The sequence below is a fragment of the Scyliorhinus torazame genome, chromosome 6 (assembly GCF_047496885.1).
Source record: "Scyliorhinus torazame isolate Kashiwa2021f chromosome 6, sScyTor2.1, whole genome shotgun sequence".
Classification (NCBI taxonomy): Eukaryota; Metazoa; Chordata; class Chondrichthyes; order Carcharhiniformes; family Scyliorhinidae; genus Scyliorhinus; species Scyliorhinus torazame.
In genome coordinates, this window is record NC_092712.1 from 52,965,979 (window position 1) to 52,988,690 (window position 22,712).

Consider the following 22,712-nt stretch of genomic DNA (forward strand, 5'->3'; position numbering starts at 1 on the left):
TCATAACCGGCAGAGCCATGACAGGCTGTGGTATCCTTCAGTGCTGCAATTTTGTTATTCAATGAAAATAGGAAGACATTTCTCAGGGATAGTTTTTTTTTAAATGTATGTGAGGCTTGGAACATTTGTGTTTCAAATACAGCATCTTTCATGAATGTGCAAGCATTTAAACAACACCCCAAAAGGCTACTAAATGCTGAAATTGATAAATATAGATGTTGTCAGAAACACACTGAGGTTTCAAGTACTGGAGTCTGGACACGTGGCAAAGGAATCACCGAGTATACCAGTGACCCCAAGCATGGAATGGATGGGAGACAACTGGAGAAAATAGTGAAGGAAATCACGGGACATCAAAGCGATGGAGATCACGGTCCCAACAGATATTTCCTGTTTCTAATGTGACATATTGCATAACATTTATAAAATTATATTCAGCTGGACCAGTTTTACAAAAAGCAACATGCAACAAAACTGATGCTTAATTTAAAGAAAACTGAACAATCAGCAGAATTTGGCATTGTGTGATATTCTAACTAAAATCCAATTGAAAGTTGGGGTTATGTGATGTGAGCGCGGGAGAGACCGTTTTCATGAGCTCCGGCTCTGCTCATCTTTTAAGTTTTTTAAAATCCATTTACACATTTTTAAAATGTCTTTTCTTGGCATACATATGTACGTAGATTTGTTGGTCAATATTTTAGCACTATTGAGTGCAGACAAAATGCTTAAATCCTCATTGATTTATGGAAGGAGTTGGGGTTGGGCCTTCTCATTAGTGGTGCAGCTGGTTTTGGGAGGCTTCCTACCCTGATGGTGCAGTGTGTTCCGACAGATGATGGTTGCTAGCGATGATGTTGTTCCGCCCAAATGTCTCGGCTCTGCAATGCAGGTCGGCAAAGCCCAATTTCAAGAGTTGGGAGGCGTTTCTATGCAGGTCTTGAAGGCGCACAAGGAGGTTCTTGTAACCACCGTCTCTGGTGGATCGAGGGTGCATATTTAATCCTGGTCTGAGGCCTGGGGTTGGATTCGCCTTCTGAACCCTGGTCAAATGTTGTCCTGTTCCTGATGTGTGTCGAGAGGGTTTGGGGTGTTGCTGAGCCCGCCAGGTCACCTCCCCCTACCCCCACTGGAGCCTGGATTGTTGGCCACCTGGGTTCAGCTGACACAGCAAGTTGGAAGCAATGAGGTTTGTTGAAATCCTTGGAAGATCCTGAAGAGTGCTCACTGACTTTGATCCTTCTTTATCCTTGATTTCTGCTTTCTTTGTGAGCCAGTGGAGAAGTTTTTATCCTGATAACTGTCTCGCATCTCAGATGTTATCTTGGATTTCGCTCCCTGATAATTATGTTGTTGTTGTCGTCGTCAATTTATTTGCTTGCAGGGTAGTGAATAATTTGGGTGTGATGTCCTGCATTGCAGGTTATTCTGATTTAGAAGTTAAAATGTTACGCTGAATGTTGAATTCATGATTTGAGCAAAGTGTCTTTATCCTCCGGTATCCTGCAGGGGGAGGGGGCTAGAGCAAGGGAGACTAGCAGAGCCAGAGCGGGAGGACAGGTGGAGGCTTGGCAGGATTAGTTCTGTCCTTGCTATGTTCGAGGAAGGTCCCTCCAATGAAAGCTTCTCTTTTTGTTTTGTTTAGTGCCCTTTTTTGGGCCCAGGCAGACTGTGTGTTATCCTGTTGAGGACTGAGATTTGTTTGGCTGGACTTGATGTTTGGGGTGCTCGATCCTCTCCTTGACATTCTGCAGTTGTATCACAGCAATCTGTTCCGACCCAAGCCTGGAGAAGAGTTTAATTTGCGCTGTTGAGTGTTAGTCAATTTCCCCTTTAGCACTGGGGTTCTCAGGATATTGGTCTCTTTTGAAGCTACGGGTATAATGTAGGCCTGTAATGTTGCCTGTATTCTGTTTTGGTGCCGATGGGTCCTATACCCGTGAAGGGAATATGTTGGGGATTTTGTCCCTGATTCATCTGGACTTGTTCCCATTCTTGCGATGACTACTGTTTTACTACCTGTTGCTACCTGTGGCTTACTTTCCTTGTCTTTTGTTTTGAGGTGATTTTTGAAAAAAAAATTAAATTCCAATAAAAAGACTTTTTAAAAATCCAATTTAAGACTTCACAAGTTCATTACTATATCCTGTTCGAAAGTAAAATTATCCATTTACTTTTTAAAAATCGAAAATCACAAATCAATCTTAAGCACACTACAGTAGCATTTTCCATTATTAGTTTCTTAGTTCCATTCATACTATCCTCAGGCTAGTATTGCCTTTTGTTTGAATGACCTGCCCTCCAACATAAGGTCAAAATTAGGTTACTCGTTGACAATTCTGTGTTCGGCTCCATTCACATCTTCGCCAGCCTATGCCAGCCTTCAGCAGGGACTGTATACCATCCAGTTGACAAGTGGCAGATTCCACCAAGATAACAATCAAGAGGAAAGTTAGCCCTATCCCCATGGTCTTCAACACACCATCATTGCCCAACAACATCTTGGGAGATGTATGTGGACTTCCAAGAGGCATTTGATAAAGTGTCACATAATTGAAATCAGAGGGACGCTGGCAGCATGGAAACGAAGTTGGCCGAGTGGCATGAAACAGTCGTTCTTCAGACGAGAGGAAGGTGTTTTTCCCAGAGTTCTGTACAAGGCCCACTGCTTTTCTCGATCTTGATTCATGACTTCAACTTGGGTGTATATGGCACACTTCCAAAATTTAGAACTTTTTATTATTGTGAACCTCGAGTAGGATCGTGGCAGACTTGTGTGCAATTCTGGTATTCGCATTGTAGGTGGGATGTGATAGCACTGCAAAAAGACTAACCAGGACGTTGCCTGGGCTGGAGAGTTTCAGTTATGAAGAGCGATTGGATAGACTGGGGTTGTTTTCCTTAGAGCAGAGGAGAACAGGGAAGACATGATTGAGATGTGTAAAATTAAGAGGGGCATTGAAGGGCGGCACAGTGGTTAGCACTGCTGTCTCACAGCTCCAGGGACCTGGGTCCAATTCCAGCCTTGGGTAACTGTCTGTGTGGGGTTTCACATTCTCCCAGTGTATGCGAAGGTTTCTTCCGAGTGCTGCGGTTTCCTCCCACAGTCCAAAGACGTGCCGGTTAGATGGTTTGGCCATGCTAAATTGCCCCTTAGTGTCCAGGAATGTACGGGTTAAGTGGGGTTGAAGGGATAGTTGGGGTATTCCTTCGGAGGGTCGGTGCAGACCTAATGGGCCAAATGACCACCTTCTGCACTGCAGAGATTCTATAATACACGAGACAATAAGAAACTTTTCCCCTGGTTGGAGGGAGCAATGACCAGGGACATAGATTTTAAGGGCAGGAGGTTTAGATGGGATGCGAGGAAAACATTTTACACCCAGAGGGTGGTGAGAGTCTGGAACTCACTGCCTGAAAGGGTGGTGGAAGCAGAGACCCTCATAAGATCTAGGAGATTTAAGGGGCAGGAGGTTTAGATGGAATGTGAGAAAAGCCTTTTACACCTAGAGGGTGGTGAGAGTCTGGAACTCACTGCCTGAAGGGTGGTGAAAGCAGAGATCCTAGTAAGATCTAGGAGGGGTAGGCCATCTGGCCCCTCGAGCCTGCTCTGCCAATCAATAAGATCATGCTTCTTTTTGTGGACTCACTTACCCACCTGCTCACCATAACCCTTAATTCCTTTACTGTTCAAAAATCTATCTATCTATCAAACATTGAAAGAGGTAGCCTCAACTGCTTTACTGGGTAGAGATTCACAGCCTTTTGTGTAAAGTAGTTCCTCCTCAACTCAGTCCTAAATCTGCACCCCCTTATTTTGAGACTATGCCCCCCGAAGTTCTGTTTCACTCACCAGTGGAAACAACCTTCCTGCTTCTATCTTATCTATTCTCTTCATAATTTTACATGTTTCTATAAGATCCCCCGATTTTTCTAAATTTCAATGAGTACAGTCCCAGTCTGCTCATTCTCTCCTCATAAGCCAATTCTCCAACTCCAGGATCAAACTAGTGAATATCCTCTGCATCCCCTCCAGTGCCATTACCTCCTTTCTCAAGTGAGACCAAAACTGTACACAGTACTCCAAGCATGACCTCACCAGCACCCTATACAGCTGCAACATAACCTCCCTGTTTTTCATAGAATTTACAGTGCAGAAGGAGGCCATTCGGCCCATCGAGTCTGCACCGGCTCTTGGAAAGAGCACCCTACCCTAGGTCAACGCCTCCACCCTATCCCCATAACCCAGTAACCCCACCCAACACTAAGGGCAACCTTACACACTAAGGGCAATTTATCATGGCCAATCCACCTAACCCGCACATCTTTGGACTGTGGGAGGAAACCGGAGCACCCGGAGGAAACCCACGCACACACGGGGAGGATGTGCAGACTCCGCACAGACAGTGACCCAAGCCGGAATTGAACCTGGGATCCTGGAGCTGTGAAGCAATTGTGCTATCCACAATGCTACCGTGCTGCCCCAAAGAACATCAAAGGGCTCGTCCGGGATTTGAACCCGGGACCTCTCACATTTTCTTGCAGCACAAACCCCGAAGCGAGAATCTTACCCCTAGACCAACGAGCCGATTTAAACTCCATCCCTCTCGCAACAAAGGACAAAATTCCATTTGTCTTTTTTTATTTATTTAGAGTATCCAATTCATTTTCTGCAATTAAGGGGCAATTTAGCATGGCCAATCCATCTAGCCTGCACATCTTTGGGTTGTGGGGGAAAAACCCACGCAAACATGGGGTAAACGTGCAAACTCCACACGGACAGTGACCCAAAGCCGCGATCGAACCTGGGACCTTGACGCCATGAGGCAGCAATGCTAACCACTCGCACCACTGTGCTGCCCTAGCCATTTGTCTTCTTAATTACCTGCTACGCCTGCAAACCAACTTTTGATAACATTTAAGAAGTACTTAGAACGGCTTCTCAGCCTTTTAGCTAAGGTGAGGTCAGGTCTAATGCCTGGATCTGGTATGTCTCTCTTGTGGGGACCATGAATTGGATTCAATTTGAATTGTTTTTTGGAGCAGGCAAGGAGCTGAATTAGGGATTTGTCCCTGTCCATACTGAGCTCTGGCTTTGTAACTGTGATAAAGGAATTTTGAAAAAAGAAGTACTTAGATGTGCACTTGTGATGCCAAGGCATACAAGGCTATGGGCCAAGTGCTGAAAAATGAGATTAGAATAGTTAGGTGGATGTTTTGACTGGTGCAGATGTAATGGGCCAAAGGGCCTTTTCTGAACTGCAGACCTCAATTACTCTTATGACTCAAAGAGGACATGAGTTAATGGAATGGGCCGACATGGCAGATGAAATTATTGCAAAGAAATGTGAAGTGATATTTTTTGGCAGGAAAAATAAGGAGAGGCAACATAAGCTAAATTGTACAATTGTAAAGCAGGTGCAGAACAGAGAGATGTGCACAAATTATTGAAGGTGTCAGGGCAGTTTGAGAAAGTGGCTCAAAAGGCTCAACAGGATTCTGGGCTTTTTAATCAAAACACGGAGTACAAAAGTAGGAAAAATATTATGAAAGCCTCAACTGGGGTACTATCTTAGTTTCTAAGTTAATACTTTAGGATGGACGTGAAGGCTTTAAAGTAGTGCAGAAAAAGAATTAGGGGCCTCATGTCACCGAGAATCCGGGTTCGATCCCGGTCCACTGTTCGTGTGGAGTTTGCACATTCTCCCAGTGTCTGCGTGGGTCTTGCCCCCACAACCCAATGAGGTACAGGGTAGGTGGATTGGCCACACTAAATTGCACCTTAATTGGAAAAAAAAGAATTGGGTACTTTAAATTGAACAAAAAGGAGTGAAAAAAAGAGAAAAAATTACCAAAATGATTCCAGTGATGCAATGACTGGAAAAGCTGGGGTTGTTCACCTTAGAAGGCAGAGAGGAGGAAATAGATGGAAGTGTGCAAAATCATCAGGGGTCTCAACAAAATTGATGGGGAGAAACTGTTCCCATTGAGAGGGGGACCACAGGGCACAGATTTAGGGTGATTTGCAAAACAGCATGAGACAACATTTTTTTATGCAGGAAGGGGTTAGAATCTGGAATGCATCCCAGGAGGGTGGAGGTAGCAGATTAAAATAGTGGTTTTCAAAACATAATTGGATAGGCACATGAAGACAAAGAACTTTCAGGGTTATAGGAATAGGTAGTATGAGTCTAACTGAACAGCTCTTGCAGAAAGATGGTACAGACCCGACAAGTCCAATGACCTCCTTCTGTGCTGAAACCATTCCAAAGTTCCATAACTTCATGGTATTCAATATAAGCTATAACCCAGCCTGGAATGCTTGGGACTAAGTAATTTCTGGATTCCAGAATGAAGTTAGAATGCCTAATCACAAATATGTGAATATGTGAACAGGAAAACATCATAACTTTGTAGCACCAAGCATAAAACAGTGATAAAACATTATAATGCAGTATAAAAATGGTTTTACTTATCCACATACTATATCTTATGTTTCCGCTCCCAAAGTACCGTACTAAAATTATGCCATTGAATTGCTCGAGCCTGTTCAAACGATTTCCAGACAACTGCTGCTTCTGAGCAATTGATTTTCAAACCGGAGAGGTTCCAGTGTATTTGAATGGGGAGCCAGACAGTGAGATGCTGTTTTCATGCATCTTATGGCAGAGTGGCGCATCTCTTAACAATGATTGCTGTCAGATTTGTACATGGTGAGCACTGCTCACCACACCCTTATTTTCACAGAAAATTCTGGACTGTTGTTACAGTTAGCTACTTTTTCCCCCCAATTGGGTTAAAAGCCAGAAATGTGGTTAGAATAATTTCTGTCTGCAGAGACAAACACATATTTTTAATGTTGTCGTATTAAATACAAGTTGATTAGGCTCCACAGGACCCACAATTTTTCTGAACAGCAGGAGGTTAGGAGTTCCAGGACACACACACTTTTAACCACTGATCACTAATTCAAATTCAAAATCCACATATGTGTGATATGCTTTACAGACGCCTCCTGCTGCAAACAATTAACAAGATTAATGATACACACATTCACACACAAAATTGCTCACCACAAATGACTTGATACAAATAATATTAAACACAATAGTGTAGTTGTTGCATTACTGCAGTAGTGAAGTAGAATTTAAATTGAAATCCTATCCTGGCTGCACAAGAGTCTAAATTCAGTTCAAAATATATATATTTTTTAAAATTATGCTGGATCATTCTGTGAAAAAAACAACAACTGGCTCATGAATGGGTTTTAGGAATTGAAATCAGCTGTCTTTATCAAGCCAGTACCAATATGGTTGCCTCTTAACTGCTTTCCAAAGCAGTCAAGCAAGCCACACAGCAGTATCAAGGCCAGAAGACAGAGGAGCATAATTGGGCCACTCAGCCCATCGAGTCTGCTCTGCCATTCAATCATGGCTGATATTTTTCTTATCCCCATTCTCCTGCCTTCTCCCCATAACCTTTGATCTGCGGCAAAAAGTTCCACAGATTCACCACCCTCTGGCTGAAGAAATTCCTCCTCATCTCTGTTTTAAAGGATCGTCCCTTTAGTCTGAGATTGTGTCTTCTGGTTCTAGTTTTTCCGACAAGTGAAAACATCCTCTCCACATCTACACTATTCATTTAGAAGGTAGATCACCAACTCCTACTCTGAGTAACTAGGTATGGGCAATAATTGCCAACCTTGACAGCAATGCCCCCATCTTGGGAATGATTAAAACAAGCTCAATGCTCACAAGTCAACTATGGTGGTAAACATCACCATAGTGGACCCATTTATCTTTTCAGAGTGGTTTTGACTGAGGGAAGAATATTGGTCAAGGCACTAGAAGGAGACAGAACTGCAGCTTATCAAGTCTGAAGGACAGCATTTCTGACAATGTGGTTCTGCTTCATTACTGAAGTTATGCATGAACCCAGCTTTTGCACCAAATCCTAAATAAGTGTCCAACTCACAAACATTATCCCAGTTTTGGAATGCCTATCACCAAGCTTAGCTGGCATACAATGTCAAAACTAAGAAGTAAAAAGTGGACCAGATGTGTAGTCTGCTCTATTTTAAATCCATTGTTTACACATGAGGTATTGTAATGATAAAGCCTGGAAGGAGCCCGTTCAGCTCATCATGCCTGTGCTGGCTCCTTGGTCAAATCATTCAATTAATCTCACACTACAGTGGTTAAGAAAGCATATAGTACACTTGTCCTTATTAGCCATAGAGTTGAAGAACAGGGAGGTTAGGTTATTCTGGAAATGTATAAAATGTTGGTTAGACCACAGCTAGAGTATTGTGTGCAGTTCTGGAATCCACATTACAGGAGGGGTGTGATAGCACAGGAAAGGGTGCAGAGGAGATTTACCAAGATGTTGCCTGGGCTGGAGAGTGGTAGTTATGAAGATAGATTGAATTGTTTTACTTTGAGCAGAGGAGACTGATGGAGGACATGATTGAGATTTCTAAAATTAAGAGGGGCATAGATCATAGAATTTACAGTGCCACCCAGCCCATCGAGTCTGCACCAGCTCTTGGAAAAAGCACCCTACCCAAGGTCAACACCTCCACCATATCCCCATAACCCATAAACCCCACCCAACACTCAGGGCAATTTTGGACACTAAGGGCAATTTATCACGGCCAATCCACCTAACCTGCACATCTTTGGACTGTGGGAGGAAACCGGAGCACCCGGAGGAAACCCACGCACACACGGGGAGGACGTGCAGACTCCGCACAGACAGTGACCCAAGCCTGGAATTGAACCTAGGACCCTGGAGCTGTGAAGCAATTGTGTTATCCACAATGCTACCGTGCTGCCTACTCTACTGATAGAGTAGACAGGATCAAACTTTCCCCTTGGTGGAGGGGGTCAATGACCAGAGGGCATAGATTTAACGTAAGGGGCAGGGGGCCAAAGGGGATGGGAGGAAAAACCTTTTTTACCCAGAGGGTGGTGGGAGTTTGGAATTTGCAGCCTGAAAGGGTGGTGGAGGCAGAGACCCTCAGAACATTTAAGAGTATTTAGGTGGGCATTTGTGATCCCAGGGCACACAAGACTATGGGCCAAGTGCTGGAAAATAGCATTAGAATGGTGGTTGATTTTGACTGGCGCAGCCACGATGGGCCTTTTCTGTGCCTTATGTTTCTATGACTCTGACACTCCTACACTAGCCCCATAGCCCTGTAATTCTTTTTCCCTTAAACCATTTGTCCAATTCTGCTACACTGGCAGCATCCTCTTTATCAATGGGATCTTGCGTCCACAAGATCTCCTTTTTGGTCCCTAATTTGACCCACCTTCCTTACCCTTACTATTTATACTTTATCAAAGATGTTTACGTTATTTTTATGTTACGTGCTGATCTATTCTCATACCCTTTCTTAATCTTCACATTTTTTCTTTTCAAAAGATCTTTTTTGTAATTTCTGTATTTAGCTTTTTTCTCTCCTGGATTATTTTTACAATTGACATAAGGAGGCTTATGACCAAAAAGAGGCTTGTGTCTCATTTTAACCTCAAGTCATCCAGGGAGCTATGGATTTAATTGCCCTTCCTTCATCATAGAAATGCATTTACCCCATCTCCTCTTTCAAGCTCTCCTAAAGCAGTACATTCTAAAATTTAAGAGCTATATAGTGATCATGTGAGGAGTGCAGTACTATAACAGAAGTTTAGATTAATTTAAACTAATTTCCTCCTAAAAATTATATTAAAAAAAAAAAACCAGGCCAAGTGAATTCCACTCATACCCGTCGTACATGACATTAAATATTCCAGCTCATTTTCTCCGAATACGTTGTCATTATATGTTGCTCCAATCATTATTCCATTAAACTCAGAACTACCACTAAAAGCAACAAACAGTAAAGGGTAAATTTGGAATTTATTTTTTCTGTATTTCATGAAGATTCTGAGAATGCTTAATTATTTTATATATTAAAGTCCATCAGAGATATTACAAAAAGATGATTTCCATTTCCCAAGGGTAGACTCAATTTATAATCTATTACCCCATATGATTACGGTTACTGAATTTGTGGACCACTGCTGTTTGAATAAGTGGCTGTAAATGTGCTTATTAAATAGTATACATACCTCATTTGGTTTTTGAGAGCCATCAGGACTAATTCGGAAAGATCCCACTTGAATAGTCTTTTTTGGATCCACCTTCTTAATTGCCCAGTCTATTTCAGCTACTAATGCCCTGCAAACTTAAGTTAAAAACAAAATCAAGTCAAATAACTGCAAAAAAAATAGAGGTTTTTTCCCCCACTAAAGAGTAAAATGCTTTTACATATTGGTCGAATAGCTTCCTTTTCTCCATGGAAAAGAAATCTAAAGCATTCAGTTGTCTTGACAATCTAGTGGAAGTTTTCTACCAAATTGTAGTGTACAAACAAATGGGCATTAGCACATGAAAAGATTTGAAAGTGAAACCCTCAAATTATGTGCAAAAATCCCAGTTTTTAAACACTTCATCGGTTCTGGCCAGCGCACTGATATATTGTGAAATGAAAACCCCATGGGTGTGGGAAAATCTTGAAAGCCACCGAACATCATTCCTCCATTAGAGCTCACATCTCTAAATATTATCTGAACTAAAAGTATTATCCCAAATGAAAAATTGTGTCGCAAAGCTTGATGAGATTTAGATTTGAATGCAAAACAATTCTATCTCCTTTGACCTGGCAGTTCATACAGATCTTTGAATAAGGGGAGGTACTGAAATAAACAAATTTGAAAATTCAACAACATTGAATCTTAAAATATTCTATGAGATGAGGTTGCATCAGCTTGCTTATGTTATGGCACATTAACCTGGACTATCTCATTTGAAGCATATAGCCAACAAACCTCCAATGCAAACCAATGTTTCCAAATTCTTGTTGAAGATTAATATTGTATAAAAAAAGGACTTGAATCTTTATAATATTGGAATTTATATGACTCTAGTGTTAGTTATTTCTCATGTCATTCAGGAGTCTGCTTTGACTACTAGGAATGATCATCTGGCATGATCAGTGCAGCACGATGGCACAGTGGTTAGCACTGTGCCAGGAGCCCGGGTTTAATTCTGGCCTTGGGTGGCTGTGTGAAGTTTGCACATTCTCCCAGTGTCTGCGTGGGTTTCCTCCGGGTGCCCTGGTTTCCTCCCACAGTCCAAAGATGTGCAGGTTGTGGCGGAGTGGGCCTAGGTAGGGTCAGTGCAGGCTCCATGGGCCAAAAGGCCTCCTTCTGCACTATGTAAATTCAGATATGAAATTAAAACATAAACAAAGGCTACATCGACTAGGAAACTGCATTCCTTCAGGAAAACAACAGTTTATGGAATAGAATAAAAATACAAATGGAAATAGGAAGGATGTGGAGCATTGGAAAGGGTGCAGAGATTTACCAGAATGTTGCCTGGTATGGAGGGAAGATCTTATGAGGAAAGGCTGAGTGACTTGAGGCTGTTTTCGTTAGAGAGAAGAAGGTTAAGAGGTGACTTAATTGAGGCATACAAGATGATCAGAGGATTGGATAGGGTGGACAGTGAGAGCCTTTTCCTCAGATGGTGATGTCTAGCACGAGGGGACATAGCTTTAAATTGTGGGGAGATAGATATAGGACAGATGTCAGAGGTAGGTTCTTTACTCAGAGAGTAGTAAGGACTTGGAATGACCTGCCTGCGACAGTAGTGGACTCGCCAACACTAAGGGCATTCAAATGGTCATTGGATAGACATATGGACGATAAGGGCATATTGTAGATGGGCTTTAGAGTGATTTCACAGGTCGGTGCAACATCGAGGGCTGAAGGGCCTGTACTGTGCTGTAATGTTCTATGTTCTATGTAACTTGAGAAACGAGAGCTCCATTTTTTGTAGAAATGCTGCATGAAAATGTTGATGGACAGTAAGTAAAATATCAAGAGTTATTTTTCAACATAACAGCTAATTGGACAGCAGCAATCGAGTTGAGACGTTTCAGCCGATGAAGGAGCAAACACTATTACCATAGCACAGCATATGGTTTTACATGGAACTGAATTATTCACTACATCAAGTTGTGTATAACAAGACTAATTTTCCGTAATGTATTTAAAAGTCAAAACATCATCTCGTAAAACAATCTAGATGGTAGTGGTCGGGGGTTTGGAAGGTGCTGCCCAAGGAGCCTTTGAGCAGCACAGTAGCATAGTGGTTAGCACTGCTACCTCACAGAGCCAGGGACCCAAGTTCAATTCCAGCCTTGGGTAACTGTTTGTGTGGAGTTTGCACTGTCTCCCAGTGTCTGCATGGGTTTCCTCCGGCTGCTCCAGTTTCCTCCCACAGTCCAAATATATGTAGGTGTGGCTATGGGGTTATGGGGATTGGGCCTAGTTAGGGTGCTCTTTCAGAAAGGGCCGACGCAGACTCGATGGGGGAATGGCCTCCTTCTGCACTGCAGGAATTCTATGGTGAGTTCTTGCTGTGCATCTTGTCGATAGTACACACTGCTGATACTGTTAGTCAGTGGTGGAGGGATTGAATGTTTGTGGAAGGAGTGCCAACCAAACAGGCTGCTTTGTCCTGGAGCTTAACTTATCCAGGCAAGTGGAGACTACCATCACACTCCTGACTTGTGCCTTATAGATGGTGGGCAGGCTTTGGGGAGTCAGGAGGCGAGTTACTCCCACAGATTTCCTAGCCTCTGTGCTGCTCTTGTAGCCCCAGAATTTATATGGCTAGTCCAATTTAGTTTCTGGTCAATGGTAACTCCCAGGATGCTGATAGTGGGGATTCAGTTCTGGTAATGCTATTAAACGTCAAGGCGAGAGGATTGAATTCACTCTTTCGGAGATGGTCATTTCCTCGCACTTGTGTGGTGCGAACGTTACTTGCCAGCCCAAGCCTGGATATTGTCCAGGTCTTGCTGCATGAATCCAGAGGAGTCACGAATGGTGTTGAATGTCGCGCAATGATCAGCACATTTTCCTACTTCTGACCTTATGATGAGGGAAGATAATTGATGAAGCAACTGAAGATGGTTGGTCATAGATTTCATAGAATTTACAGTGCAGAAGGAGGCCATTTGGCCCATCGAGTCTGCACCGGCTCAACAGCACCCTACTTAAGCCCAGACTTCCACCCTATCCCCGTAACCCAGTAACCCCAGTTAACTTTTTTTTTTGGACACTAAGGGCAATTTATCATGGCCAATCCACCTAACCTGCACATCTTTGGACTGTGGGAGGAAACTGGAGCGCCAGGAGGAAACCCACGCAGACACGGGGAGAACATGCAGACTCTGCACAGACAATGACCCAAACCGGGAATCGAACCTGGGACCTTGGAGCCGTGAAGCAACTGTGTTAACCACTATGCTACCGTGCTGGTCCTAGAACATTACCCCGAGGAACTCCTGTCGTGATGTTCTGGAATTGGGATGATTGACCTCCATCAAACACAACCATTTTCCTTTGTACCAGGTATGACTCGAACCAGTGGAGAGTCTTCCCCCGCCCCACAATTCCCACTGACATCAGTTTTGCTAGGCTTCCTGATGCCACACTCAGTCATATGCTGCCTTGATGTCAAGGGCAGTCACTTTCATCTAAGAGTTCAGATCTTTTGCCCATGTTTGGATCTAGGTTGTAATGAGGTCAAAAGCTGAGCGGACCTGGTGGAACTCAAACTGATCAGTCAGCCTGTTATGGCTAAGTGTTGCTTCGATATTCTGGGGGAGGACAAGGTATCTTTAGAGGTGATTAAAGCAAAGTGGGAGGAAGAGTTGGGAGAGGTTATGGAGGAGGGGCTGTGGTGTGAGGTGCTCTGGAGGGTAAACACCTTAAACTCGCATGCGAGGTTGGGGCTGATACAGTTGAAGGTGGCTCACCTGACGAGGGCTAATTTGAGCCGACTCGAGGGGGTTGAAAATGTGTGTGAGCTCTATGGGAGGAGCCCCGCAAACCATGTTCACATGTTTTGGTTCTGTCCGAAACTGGAGGGGTTTTGGAGGGAGGTCTTTAAAGGTCATCTCGGGGGTGGTACATGTGAGGTTCGAACCAGGGTCCCTAGAAGCCATTTTCGGGGTATCGGACCAGCCCAGGCTGCAAGCGGCTGCGGGGTTAGATATCTTAGCCTTTGCCTCGCTGATTGCCCGAAAGTGGGTCCTATTGGGGGTGGAGATCAGCTTCTCCGCCCTGTGCCTTGGCGTGGTGGGGGGACCTGCTGGAATTTTTGACACAAGGTAAAGTTTGAGTGTGGGAGGATGGAAGGGTTCGACAATTCATGAGCATTGTTTATCCTGCACTTTCAAGAATTGAATGCCTTTGAACATGGGGGTGTGTGCCATTGAACATTTTTTGGGGGGGGAAAAGAGAGATGGGCATATTGTTTATCATGCATGTGATGACCGTGGATTCTCTTTTGGTCTTTCTTGTTTTGTATTTAGGATGTAGGGGTGGAGGTTTGGGTTTGTATGTTGATGGGGATGCTGGTTGGGGGGGTTGCTATAGTATTTGTTGGTTATCTTTCATTGGGTGTATATTTGATGAAAAAGTGGAAAAATTAGGCGAGAATGTGGCAACTAGGGGCTTTTCACAGTAACTTTATTGAAGCCTACTTGTGACAATAAGTTTTTTTTTTAATGTCCCTTCGATGGCCCTTTCCATCACTTTACTGATGAAAAAGAGTAGGCCGATAGCGCAGTTTAGTTAGGTTGGATTTCTCCTGCTTTTTGTGGACAGGACATAGCTGGATAATTTTCCACATTGCTGGGTAGATGCCAGTGTTGTCGTTGTACTGGAACAGCTTGGTTAAGGGTACAGCTAGTTCTGAAGCACAAGTCTTCAGTACTATTGCTGGAATATTGTGAGGGCCCATAACCTTGGCAGTATCCAGTGCCTTCAGCAGTTTCTTGATATCACATGAAAACTGGAATCTGTGATAGTGGGGAACTCGGGAGGAGGCGGAGATGAATAATCCACTCAGCACTTCTCACTGAAGATTGTTGCAAATGCTTCAGCCTCATATTTTTGCCCAGAAACGTGTGTTTTTCTGACTTGGACACCTGAGTCCACTGGGGTCCTGCAGGGATAAGTGGGGACCTTGCTGTTTTCTTTATACATCAGTACATTCGTGGATGATACGAAAATTGGTGGAGTGGTAAATAATAAGCTTTAGATTACAGGACGATATGGACAGGCTGGTCAGATGGGCTAATCAGTGACAAACAGAATTTTATGCGGATAAGTGTGAGGTGATGCACGTGGGCAGGATAAACAACGCAAGGGAATACATGACGAACGGCAGGACCCTGGGAAGCACCAGGGATTAAAGCAAACTTGGTGTGCATGTACACTGGTCCCTGAAGGTAGCAGGGCAGGTAGATACAGGTGGTTAAGGGGGCTTCCCGTACCAGCCTCCCCGAACAGGCGCCGGAATGTGGCGACTAGGGGCTTTTCACAGTAACTTCATTGAAGCCTACTTGTGACAATAAGCAATTTTCATTTCATTTCATTTCATAGGGGCATAGAGTTAAGAGCAAGACGGTTATACTGGAACTGTAGGCTAGAATACGGTGTGCCGTTCTAGAATCCACATTAGAGGAGGTAGGTAATTGCACTGGAAAGGGTGCGGAGAGGGGATGGGGAGACGAGAAGAGGAGACGGGAAAGAAACATTTCCCCTTGGTGGAGGGGCTACTTGCATGCCAAACATGCGATTGACGGAGCTAAACGATCCCCCTCTGCCCTTTACTGCCTGAGAGGGCGGTGGAGGGAGGGACCCTCATAAGATTTAAGAAGTTATTATTTAAATATGCACTTGCGATGCCAAGACATACAAGGCTATGGACCAAGTGCTGGAAAATAGGATTAGAATTAGTTTGGTGGTTGTTTTTGACCGGAGCAGGCACGAGGGGCTGAAGATCCTTCTCTGTTCTGTTGAGCTCAATCTCTGTGGTGTGCTGGGCTTCCCCACATCATTGAGGTTGGGGATATTTGGGGAGTCTCCTCCTCCAATGTTGTTCAATTGTCTACCAGCATTCAGAACTCGAAGTGGCAGGATTGCAGCGCATAGATCTGATCTGGTTGCAAGGTCCTTTAGCTCTGTCAATCGCATGTTTGGCATGCAAGTCGCTCAGTGTTGTAGTTTTACCAAGTTAACATATCATTCTTGGGTAGTACTGATGCTGCTCCCTGCATGCCCTCTTGCATTGTTCATTGAACAAGTCGTTCCCCTGGCTTGGCGGTAATGGTAGAGTGGGAGATATGCCAGGCCATGAGGTTACAGATTCTGACTGTATACAATTCTGCTTCCGCCCAAAGCCTCTCATAGATGTCCAGTGGAGAGGCAAGGTTTGTTTGAAATCTAGCCCATTTAACACAGTGGAGGTGGCACACAACACAATGGAGGATATCCTCAATGTGAAGTGAGACTTGCCACCACAAGAACTGCGTAGTAGTCACTCCTACCAATACGGTCATGGACAGATGCATCTGTGACAGGTGAATTGGTGAAGAGGGGGTGAAGTATGTTTATCCCTCTGGTTGGTTCCCTCGTCACCACCAAAGATCCAGTCTAGCAGCTATGTCCTTTAGGACTCTTGCCAGCTCAGTCAGGCATGCTGCTGTCAAGCCACTCTTGCTGATGGACATTGAAGCCCTCCACACAGAATATATTCTGTACCCTTGCCACCCTCAAAGTGCTTTCTTCAACATGGAGGAGTATTGATGCATCAGCTGAGGGGGGTGGGGGGAATGGCAAATGGCAACCAGCAGTTTGTTTCCTCATCTATGCTTGATCTGATACCATGAGAATTCATGGGATCCAGACTCGATGTTGAGGACTCCCAAGCAATTCTCCCAGACTGTATACAGCCAGCCATGCTACCACCTCTGGTGGTTCCAGTGGAACAGGAGATACCCACGAATCAATGTATTGTCTGGGACACTATGGTATAATTCCACAAGTACAAAGAACAAAGAAAAGTACAGCACAGGAACAGGCCCTTCGGCCCTCCAAGCCTGCGCCGACCAGGCTGCCCGACTAAACTACAATCTTCTACATTTCCTGGGTCCGTATCCTTCTATTCCCATCCTATTCATGTATTTGTCAAGATGCCTCTTAAACGTCACTATCGTCCCTGCTTCCACCACCTCCTCCGGCAGCGAGTTCCAGGCACCCACTACCCTCTGTGTAAAAAACTTGCCTCGTACATCTACTCTAAACCTTGCCCCTCGCACCTTAAACCTATGCCCCCTAGTAATTGACCCTTCTACCCTGGAAAAAAGTCTCTGACTATCCACTCTGTCTGTGCAACATTGGCTATTCTCCAGTCCTCCGGGACATCACCTGAAGACAGTGAGGATCCAAAGATTTCTGTCAAGGCCTCAGCAATTTCCTCTCTTGCCTCCTTCAGTATTCTGGGCTAGATCCCATCAGGCCCTGGGGACTTATCCACCTTAATATTTTTCAAGACACCCAACACCTCGTCTTTTTGGATCTCAATGTGACCCCAGGCTATCTACACACCCTTCGCCAGACTCAACATCCACCAATTCCTTCTCTTTGGTGAATACTGGTGCAAAGTATTCATTTAGTACCTCACCCATTTCCTCTGGCTCCACACATAGATTCCCTCCCCTGTCCTTCAGTGGGCCAACCCTTTCCCTGGCCACCCTCTTGCTTTTTATGTACTTGTATAAAGCCTTGGGATTTTCCTTAACCCTGTTTGCCAATGACTTTTCATGACCCCTTCAAGCCCTCCTGACTCCTTGCTTAAGTTCCTTCCTACTTTCCTTATATTCCACACAGGCTTTGTCTGTTCCCAGCCTTCTAGCTCCGACAAATGCCTCCTTTTTCTTTTTGACAAGGCCTACAATATCCCTCGTTATCCAAGGATCGCGAAATTTGCCATATTTATCCTTCTTCCTCACAGGAACATGCCGATCCTGAATTCCTTTCTACTAATATTTCAAAACCTCCCACATGTCAGATGTTGATTTACCCTCAAACATCCGCCCCCAATCTACGTTCTTCAGTTCCCGCCTGATATTGTTATAATTAGCCTTCCCCCAATTTAGCACATTCACCCGAGGACCACTCTTATCCTTGTCCACCAGCACTTTAAAATTTACTGAATTGTGGTCACGGTTCCTGAAATGCTCCCCTACTGAAACTTCTACCACCTGGCCGGGCTCATCCCCCAATACCAGGTCTAGTACAGCCCCTTCCCTAGTTGGACTATCTACATATTGTTTTAAGAAGCCCTCCTGGATGCTCCTTACAAACTCTGCCCCGTCCAAGCCCCTAGCACTAAGTGAGTCCCAGTCAATATTGGGGAAGTTAAAGTCTCCCATCACAACAACCCTGTTGCTTTTACTCTTTTCCAAAATCGGTCTACCTATCTGCTCCTCCATCTCCCGCTGGCTGTTGGGTGGTCTGTCGTAAACCCCCAACATTGTGACTGGACCCTTTTTATTCCTGATCTCTACCCATACAGCCTCGCTGACCTCGGAGGTGTCCTCCCGCAGTACATCTGTGATATTCTCCCTAACCAGTAGCACAACTCCTCCGCCCCTTTTACCTGCCCCTCGATCCTGCCTGAAACATCTAAATCCTGGAATGTTTAGCTGCCAATCCTGTCCTTCCCTCAACCAGGTCTCTGTAATGGCAACAACAGCATAGTTCCAAGTACTAATTCAAGCTCCAAGTTCTGCCTTACCGGTTATACTTCTTGCATTAAACCATATGCACTTCAGGCCACCAGTCCTGCTGTTTTCAGCAACATCTCCCTGTCTGCTCTTCCTCAGAGCCATAGTGGCCCTATTTCCTAGTTCTCCCTCAATTTTTTAATCTTCTGACCTATTGCTCCAGTGCCCACCCCCCTGCCATACTAGTTTAAACCCTCCCGTGTGACACGAGCAAACCTCGCGGCCAGGATATTTATGCCTCTCCAGTTTAGATGCAACCCGTCCTTCTTATGCAGGTCACACCTGCCCCGGAAGAGCTCCCAATGGTCCAGATAACTGAAACCCACCCTCCTACACCAGCTGTTTAGCCATGTGTTTAGCTGCTCTATCTTCCTATTTCCAGCCTCACTGGCACATAGCACAGGGAGTAATCCAGAGATTACAACCCTTGAGGTCCTGTCTTTTAACATTCTGCCTAGTTCCCTGAACTCCTGCTGCAGGACCTCATCCCCCTTCCTGCCTATGTCGTTACTACCAATATGTACCACGACCTCTGCCTGTTTGCCCTCCCCCTTCAGGATGCCCACTACCCGTTCTGAGACATCCTGGACCCTGGCACCAGGGAGGCAACATATCATCCTGGAGTCTCTTTCACGGCCACAGAAGCTCCCCTGACTATAGAGTCCCCTATGATTATTGCTCTTCTGCGCTTTGACCCTCCCTGCTGAACATCAGAGCCAGCCGTTGTGCCACTGCTCTGGCTGCTGCTGTTTTCCCCTGATAGGCTATCCACCCTGACAGTATCCAAAGGGGTATACCTGTTCGAGAGGGGGACAACCACAGGGGATTCCTGCACTGACTGCCTGCCCCTTCTGGTGGCCACCCATTTCTCTACCCGCACCTTGGGTGTGACCACATTTATAGAACTGCGATCTATGACGCTTTCCGCCACCTGCATGCTCCTAAGTGCATCCAACTGCTGCTCCAACCGAACCATGCAGTCTGTGAGGAGCTCCAGTTGGGTGCACTTTCTGCAGATGAAGCCACCCGGGACACTGGAAGCCTCCCGGACCTGCCACATCTCACAGTCAGAGCACTGCACCCCTCTAATTGACATTGCGTTAATCAATTAGTAAGTTATTGTTAACTATATGTTTCCTAGCACTAGATTTCTACTATAAATGTAAAAGCTAAATACAGTACTCTCCGATCTCTGGCTTAGATACCCCTCTAGCTTTGGTTCAAGCCCCATTAATAAAGAGAGCTTTTCACGGTTGGCATTCTAGTGCCTTAGCTGTTGCCAGTTGGTCCATCCAGTTTCATTCCCTTTAGACATCATAGCTGTTCGATACAATCGAATGGCTTGTTGGGCCATTTCTGAGGGCAGCCAAGAGTCAACCAGACTGCTGCGGGTCTGGGAGTCACATGAATACCAGACCAGGTAAGGACAGCACATTTTCTTCCCTAAAGGGAATTGGTGAACCAAGTGGCTTTTTACGACAATTGACAATGGTTTTATGGTCACACAGTCAAGTATCAGGTTTGCTTTTAATCCAGATTTTAAATTAAATTCCACGAGTTGCCATTGCAGGATTTGAACCCATGTCCCCAGAGCATTAGCTGGGACTTCTGGATTACTAGTCCACTGACATTACCACTGCACCTAACCCTCCCCTATCTGCTGAATATTTACAGCATTTTATGTTCAGATTTCAGATTTCTGGTATCTGCAGTACTTTTGCTTTTGGATATACAGGTCTTTATTCATAAAATCATAATTCTCAAAGTCTATTAAATATATGAATAGTGAGGGGCAGCATGGTGGTGCAGTGGTTGACACTGCTGTCTCATGACGCTGAGGTCCCAGGTTCGATCACAGCACTGGGCCACTGTCAGTGTGGGGTTGGCATATTCTCCCCGTGTTTGTGTAGGTTTCGCCCCACAACCCAAAGATGTGCAGGGTAGGTGGACTGGCCATGCTAAATTGCCCCTTAATTGGAAAAAAAAGAATTGGGTTCTCGAAATTTATTAAGAACTATATGAATAGTTGGACCCCTGCACAGATCCTAGACGTTCACCATTCATTAATTCCTTAAATTTGAATACATGTCTGTAGTCTTCTACCATCAAACCCATCACCTTCTCAGATCAATAACTGCCTTCAATTAATTTGCTTTAATTTTATTGCTTTAATTTTAAACAGTCTCTTGCGTGAAATCTTATTGCTGGTCTTTTAGAAGTCAAATTAAAGATATCCCTCTTTCTATTACAGTATTTACTCAAAATATTCAGGTATACTCAGTTGACATGACCTATTCCTTGCAAATCTGTGTTGATTCTCTCCAAATCAGCACTTGAGTGCTCAGTCACTGTCCATATTATATATTCCAATAACTTCCCTGCAGCAGTAGATAGGACTAACAAATAATTTCCTGGTTGCTCGGACCTTTCTTTTTTAAAAAAAAAAAAATAATTTTTATTGACGTTTACACAAAATATCAACAACAAAATGTAAAAGGAACTGTAAAATGTAGAATTAAATACAAAACATAACAACCCAGTGCCCCCTCCCCCCTATACATAAATAATATATTAACACCCAGCGAAAGACACAGCAAACATAGCAAATATATACACCCCCTCAGATCCCCCAGTATAGCCAAAAAAAATAAAATAGAACCCCCCCCCGGGTTGCTGCTGCTGTTGACCATGGACTTCCTGGCAGAACGGTAGACAAAGAACGGTTGCCACCGCCTGAAGAACCCTTGCCCCGATCCCCTTAAGGCAAATTTCACCCTCTCCAATTTAATAAACCCCGCCATATCGTTGATCCAGGATTCCACGCTTGGGGGCCTCGCATCCTTCCACTGAAGAAGAATCCTTCGCCGGGCTACCAGGGATGCAAAGGCCAGAATTCCGGCCTCTTTCGCCTCCTGCACTCCCGGCTCCTCTGCAACTCCAAATATTGCGAGCCCCCAACCCGGTTTGACCCTGGATCCTACCACCCTCGACACCGTCCTCGCTACGCCCTTCCAAAATTCCTCCAGCTCTGGGCATGCCCAGAACATATGGGTGTGGTTTGCTGGGCTCCCTGAGCACCTAACACACCTGTCCTCACCCCCAAAAAACCGGCTCATCCTTGTCCCAGTCATGTGTGCCCTGTGCAGCACCTTAAACTGTATAAGGCTAAGCCTCGCGCACGAAGAGGAAGAGTTCACCCTCCCGAGGACATCTGCCCACGTCCCCTCCTCGATCTCCTTCCCCAACTCCTCCTCCCACTTACCTTTCAGCACCTCCATCGAGGTCTCCTCCTCCTCCTGCATCACCTGGTATGTTGCAGAGATCTTCCCCTCTCCAACCCACGCCCCCAAGAGCACCCTGTCCTGTACCGTACGTGGCGGCAGCAGCGGGAATTCCACCACTTCCCGCCTGGCAAACGCCCTTACCTGTAGATACTAAAGGCGTTTCCCGGGGGGAGCCCGTACTTCTCCTCCAGCTCACCCAGGCTCGTGAACTTCCCATCCACAAACAGGTCCCCCAACGTTCTTATCCCTGCCCTGTGCCACCCCGAAAACCCTCCATCTATTCTCCCTGGGTCAAACCGGTGGTTCCCCCGTATCGGGGTCCACATCGAGGCCCCCACTTCCCCCCTGTGCTGCCTCCATTGCCCCCAAATTTTGAGGGCAGCCGCCACCACCGGGCTCGTGGTATACCTCATTGGAGGGAGCGGCAGCGGCGCCATTGCCAGCACCTCCAGACTTGTACCCTCACAAGACGCTGTCTCCAGACTCTTCCATGCCGCCCCCCCCCCATTACCCTCTTGCGCACCATCGCCGCATTGGCGGCCCAGTAGTACCCACATAGGTTGGGCAGTGCCAGCCACCCCCCCCCCCCCCCCCCATCCCTACTCCGGGACTCCAAGAACATCCTTTTCACCCTCGGAGTCCCTCGCGCCCACACAAACCCCGTTATGCTCCTGTTCACCCGCCTAAAGAAGGCCTTCGGGATAAGAATGGGGAGGCACTGGAACAGGAAC

General features: G+C 45.3%; 1 protein-coding gene and 1 non-coding gene across 2 annotated transcripts in view; both read right to left on the reverse strand.

Annotated features, from left to right (window-relative positions):
- The window catches only part of LOC140424789 (protein canopy homolog 1-like), a 175,475-nt gene that overhangs the window by 69,468 nt on the left and 83,295 nt on the right, over positions 1 to 22,712 (reverse strand). The window contains exon 2 of the mRNA XM_072508200.1: positions 10,113 to 10,228. Coding sequence (XP_072364301.1) covers positions 10,113 to 10,228 — 116 coding nt within the window. The remainder of the gene's footprint in view (positions 1 to 10,112; positions 10,229 to 22,712) is intronic.
- trnap-cgg (transfer RNA proline (anticodon CGG)) lies at positions 4,499 to 4,588 on the reverse strand. Its single transcript is given in 2 exon segments — positions 4,499 to 4,534; positions 4,553 to 4,588. It is a non-coding gene; the product is annotated as a tRNA-Pro (tRNA).